A 6137-nucleotide genomic window follows, 5' to 3' on the forward strand; every position below is an offset into this window, starting at 1 on the left:
CAGTCCCTGTAAATTCAACAGCTTCTCAAGTCACTGACCAGGGTAAACAAACATACAGCTAATGTCTGGGACTGTGAGGTGGAGCTGGGCCACAATATCTGTGCAGCTGTTTCTTTTCTGTCGGCTGAGTTGAGGGTAAGTGTTGAAGCTCTAAACCTTCTGCCCACCCTGGCTGAGTAGGGGGGAGGGGTACTCTGACGGCTCAACCCAAGGTAAAAAGGGTGCCATGGTCCTGGAAATGGAGACTCCTGAGTATGACTCGGCCAGTTGGGCTGGGGGTGGGGTGAGCAGTTGGGATGGGTGCTGTCTGCCTTGAACCTTTAGAAGACAGAAATCCTTCTGCTGCTCACTTGCCTTTTTGCAGTTCTTACTTTCTCTCTTACCGTTTCTCTCAGCTTCCCATCTGTATGCTATTTGGGCCTGGCTCAGGGGAGAGGCAATCCCACAAGGGGAGAGAAATCAGGCAGGGAGGGAGGAGAGGGAAGAGAGGAAGTCCACAAGAGTTAGTTTAACTGGATTCAGCAAGGGCCAGGCAAGGGGGCAGTGCTGAATCTGGACCTTAGGAGGAGCGGAAAAGTTAAGTGAACGGGTGAAGAAGCCCAGAGGACACTGCTTGTGACAGAGACGGAGAGGGGGAGATCGTTGGGCAAACACAAATATGGCTACTAAATCCCTGTCCTTGCTCTGCGTTGTCTCCATCCTCTCAGGGATTGTTTGCACAACTTCTGCCACCAGGTTTGGGGAGCAGCAACTCACTGTACTTCAAGTAAGACTCCTCTACATTTTGATTGGTCTTCTTCTCATGTTATGCGGTGATTCATTTGGTCTGCCTTCCCTAACCTCCTGCTTACATCAATGGTTTTGGCTTGTAGACAAAGGGTCTGGTTCATAAAATGCTGACTGTCTCTGCTGTGTTTTCACAGTGCATTGTGGTCATCCATGTACATGTTTGTTTTAGGGTGACTCTGAGAATGGAGCTCTGATAATCTCTGGAGTTACTGTCTCCCCTGCTGTCATGTGCCTACTGCCCCTCCCTGACAGTTTCTTAATAGAAACAAGCTGCCGGTCTTTAAGCCGGAGTCCAAGGGAAGAAAACAGAGAGGAAGAACATGGGGGACAAGCTGCTTTTAGCTTACAATCCAACTGGCTTAGTTAAGCTTCACAAGGTTACTTAAAAGACTGGGATGACCTACTAAGTTAAGATGTTAACACCAAAAAGGGAAATCTATATTAAACATCTCATTCTTATATGCTTGACTTGCTGAGACCTTACTGTAATCCTCAGCTGCAGTAGCCTAGGTTTTCTTTAAAATACCTTTTAGATTTGCTGTAGTTGATCCTTAAATCACACGTAGTGGATTTGATGTAATTATTTTGTTTTAAACCTGTTAGCACTAACCTGAGTATATTTAGAAGCTAAAACAGCGTTTGACTCAGTGGCTGATTGTTATCTACAAAAAAGGCCAACATGGTAAGCCAATGTCACCCCTTGACGATGTAGACCAGTGTATGCCTGACGTACGAAAAACCTGGTAAAAACACTGGAATACTTTGGATAAGTTATGGCTACGTTTTTGCATAAATTATGAGCACAGTGAAGCATGTTGAAACATGCTGGGGCACGTCGACATACGGCAAGTACATCAAGAACAAATGTTAAGTGTCAGTTACTCATAAGTCATGGCGTCTGGTTTATCCAAAACCTATGAGTAACTTCTACATAACTGATGCATAACCTATCAAGAACTTCTCTCAACACATGTCAACGTATTGGATGTGTTCCGGATGACCGCTCAACGTGTTTCTAACTTCCAGCTACTGTAGAATGGCGTATTGGCAGCATTTTGATATAAATGCTTCCTAAAACTGATGCTTCGTAATGCTTGTGCATCATTTCATTGAAATTACGCTGCCATGCGTCATGCATAAGTTAGGTTGTCGTTGGACATAAGTTCTGGACTAGTTATCAAAAAGAGTATTTATAACGAGTCCAGATGCATACGTTTAAAGGTGAAAAAATCCATAGAAGTTCAGCGTATGCCAGCATTTTAGGAGATTTTGGAACGTTGGGCATACGCTGGCTAAATCGACAAGGTGTGACAGGGCCCTTACCAAGGCAGGGATTTTAAATTGTACTTTTGGACACATCACTGTTTGGCTAAACTAAAAAAAAAAATGCACCACCTTTATTTGAAGTAAATCCATGAAAAACACCAAAATAAGACTTGTTTGCTGGTTAGGCCTCACCTAAGGTCAATGATCATGAGGCGCCTTTCTGATTCTCTGGTTCTCTCTTGCAATACTGTTCAGAAACTGGATTTTTTTTTTTTCTATAAGTTCCACCAATATCTAAAAGTGGTTGACCTTCATTTAATTTGAGGGATTAACTGAATCAAGGCCATTTTGATCCTACTTGTATTGATTGTATTCCTTTGTATGACATGTAATTTTTATTCCATTTGTTAGATAACTTCAGTGTTTTAAGTTTATCATAACCACATCAGTTGATGGAAACATGAATATTTACTGCCAGCACATGGCGGTGGTGTACAACAATGTTGATATCTGCTAATCTTGCCTGGTGCAAAAACTATTTTCAGGCTTAATAGGGACTAAGTAAACATGATCAGGATGAGTCCTTGGGCATATATATTTAAGCATGATCATGGTTTTCATTTTTTTGGTGGCTTAGTACGTGACAATGCCCCTTTAACTTTCCATAGCCCTACCTATAATCAGTCAAAAGGCCTTTCTGAAGCTCTTACAGGGACTAAACCCTTTAACACCAAGTGTATATCTACATAACTTTTTAAAACATCTTCATCATCAGTGTTATATTTTTGCGCTAATGTGTCATGAATTACACAAATAACTTATCTAATAGGTTACTAAAAACCAACACAAGTCCAATTAAAAAAAAAAATTATAATTTTCTGACAAATATTGTATGCATTAGGCTTCATTGGATTGATTTTAAGACCTAGAGCAAGTCTTATGGTCTGTCCTTGTCATGAAACGGGACAGACCACCCATTCACTGACACTCTTGAGGGAGAAACACAGGTTAGTGACCACAATCATCTGACGGGAGATGATTATCTGTGTGAGTCACTTACCTGGTTTAACAGGGCAGTCCATCCTCTCTGAGTAAGGCAGGATCTAGCCAATGCACTGCCAAACGAGATGCGGCGTAGAGCCGCCCGGAGTGTAACCGACACAGCAACCACAGTGACCAGGCAGGAATCCAATCTAGATCAGAAAAAAACATATCAGAGAGGACAGTTCTGGAATCCAGGAGTCGGTAGCCCGGTCAGGGGTTCTGACACAGGAACAGACAGATCCAGGGTTCCAGGAATCCACAGGCTCAGTGGTTGAGGGACAGAGACAAGACATGGTACCAGAATAGCTGCAAAACTTTAAACTAGTCTCCACCTAGGAGCCAGGGCTATGGGACGTTGAACTAGCCTTCCCCTCAGCTGAGCCAAAACAACAACAGAGAGCGCTCAGCGGTAAAGAGCCAGGACACTATCAGGAGACGACAAGACAAACACCAAAACCCTCTCAACCCACTGGCCTCTGAGGACAGGAACATGAACCTTGGAATAACAAAAACTAACAAAACAATCTTACAAACATCAAACAATGATCTGATATAAATGAACAGATGCAGGAGGATAAGATGAGGAATAATTAGGAACCGGGCAAAGTAAGGCAAGTTGAATGAATTGAACAATTAAGGTCAGCTATCAGGGCAGATCATGACAGTTCTAATTTCCAGATAGGCTTTAAACCCCAGAAAGTCCAGCTTAATCACAAATGAATCACAATCAAAAATCTCAAGACTTTTACCCCAAGTCAAGCCTGTATTCTCTTTGTGAAATCTTTTTAATTTTTCCTTTCTGCTGGAGCTGTAACCCTGGTTTATTGTTGGTTCATCAACTCTAAATTAGCTCATTATTAATATTCCATAGTATTTTTTTATATTTGATAGTTAAATAAAATATTCTTTGAATCATTTAATAGGTGTTTAAAGGAAAAGTCCAGTTAGCAAGAATAATCAATGGATCATTATCTATACCAAAAACTAATATTTTTGCGGTAATTCAATGAATTTAGCGTTAATCAATTAAAAAAATAAAATTAATAATTTTCGTTACGATCACTGAGTCTGGGAGCAGCCATTTTTGCCCAAATATAGTAACCCCTCCCTCCTGCCATCTTCCGGCAGTGACGTCACGGTGCGGTAAGCCTAGCGCCATTCTCCCCACTTTACAAGCTAAATCAATGGGAACTACTAGACACATCTGCAATCAACAACAATTATTGAAGATTTTCAGAGGACTTCACCATTGAAATTCACCAGAGCTATAGTGAAACTGACAATGCCCACGTGCATGGCAGCTGGATGTTGGAATACATTGAGTAAAAGTTAAAAAAAAAGGAGTTATTTCACCTTTCCGATTCCTGATCCTCTACGGACGGGTTCGTCGTTGGATGGCCAGAGAAAAAACACGTAATATGTAGCCAACATTTGGAAGAAGAATGTTTTCAAGATGACTTGGATAATAGCGCGTTGTGACAAACACCAGATACAGCACTGGGACTTGATCAACAGCCGATACCGCACCGTGACGTCACAAACCAGTAGGTGGCAGTAGTGTTCTTTGACAAACATGGATGCCTCCAGTAAAGCACATTCAAATGAAAATTACTCTTAATTAAAAACACTGATCATTTATTGAACGGTATGTATTAATTTCATATTTAAAGTACTTTCAGAAGTTTAAATTCTGAATATGACCGGACCTTTCGTTTAAGCACTGGTTAACAAGCTAATAGCAATTTTTAAAAGCACTAATTAAATGTCATATTTACCCATTTAGAAATATAGACATCAATGCTTTAAGAAGGGAAAATTACGTTAAACAAAACTTAAAACATTAGACAAGATAACAGGTTTTGGTACCTTTTCATTCAACTGCATGGCTGCTTTACATACAGCTACAATCCTTTTGATTGTATGTTTCTAAAGTTTGTTTTATACTGCAGTAATTCAATCAATAAACGTTTTACTTGCTGAAATTAAAATTAAATGAAGGGAGTTACAACTGCAGCACAGATGAATAATCTGTAGTTTTTGGTATTACTAAAACCTGCTTCCATTTTTTTGTATATTATCTGTCTTTGTTTGTTTTCATACTTTTTGGACCTTAGTGTCTCCTGAGAGGAAGCATAGCCGTAGACTTAGTGTGCATAGTTTTAGAGTCCGGGTGAGATTCTCATGACCTGGGATCTGGGCTTCCCCTGAGGATGTTCACCAGACTAATGTCTAGATGATCCATTTAAAGCCATAAACCGATAGACAGTGAGAAAATGAGATTCCAGATTGATGTTCTAATCAACACTGCACAGATTCAGCAGAATAAAGGACTTCTGCGAAAATATAGGGTGATGCCATGACAGCATAAGGCTAAAAATCCACAGAGAGTATTAACTTTAAACATCTTTCATCTGTTGGAGTGGAGCCTGTTATGTTTGATAGCAGCTCTGTAGTGCACAGGGAAAGCTTTATGGTTTGTCCTGAAAGCGCTGTAAGATGAATTCAATAATTAAATACTGAAATGCCACATCAGAAAGAACAGGCTGAAGCTTTTTCATCATGCTGAATGTCAGCTTTGTGTTTTGTATCTGGCTAAATGCAGTGGGCTGGTGGAAAATAACTGTCATTGCAGCGACTTTGGGTAAGAATGACAAGTGTTTCTGTCTGTGTTAAAACTGTCTCTTAGGTTCACCTTTAAAAGACTCATAGTCAACTGATTTAAGGGACAACTCACCCCTTATTCAGCTTTTTTTGTTAACAGACTTTATAAATATATGACCAATCATTGTTGGTACGAGTGATTTAAGAGAAGTTCAACTCCTATTCCTAATCTTCAATCTTTCTATGAACACATTTTACAAGCTTTTTCGCCCAGCGGCCCCAAGCAGTCGTTTAGTTTGCTTACAGTATACTTTGGGTCAGCCGTGGTTCAGATCGCAGCCAAGATAGATAGATAGATATTAGAAAGAAAGAAAGAAAGAAAGAAAGAAAGAAAGAAAGAAAGAAAGAAAGAAAGAAAGAAAGAAAGAAAGAAAGAA

At 40.2% G+C, this 6137-nt stretch overlaps 1 protein-coding gene across 1 annotated transcript in view; it reads left to right on the top strand.

Annotated features, from left to right (window-relative positions):
• The first annotated feature begins 308 nt into the window (after positions 1–308).
• The window catches only part of lama4 (laminin subunit alpha 4), a 53703-nt gene continuing 47874 nt past the window's right edge, over positions 309–6137 (top strand). The window contains exon 1 of the mRNA XM_015386791.1: positions 309–766. Coding sequence (XP_015242277.1) covers positions 659–766 — 108 coding nt within the window. The 5' untranslated portion in view covers positions 309–658. The remainder of the gene's footprint in view (positions 767–6137) is intronic.

Source organism: Cyprinodon variegatus, unplaced genomic scaffold (genome assembly GCF_000732505.1).
Source record: "Cyprinodon variegatus isolate N-32 unplaced genomic scaffold, C_variegatus-1.0 Scaffold378, whole genome shotgun sequence".
NCBI classification, from domain to species: domain Eukaryota; kingdom Metazoa; phylum Chordata; class Actinopteri; order Cyprinodontiformes; family Cyprinodontidae; genus Cyprinodon; species Cyprinodon variegatus.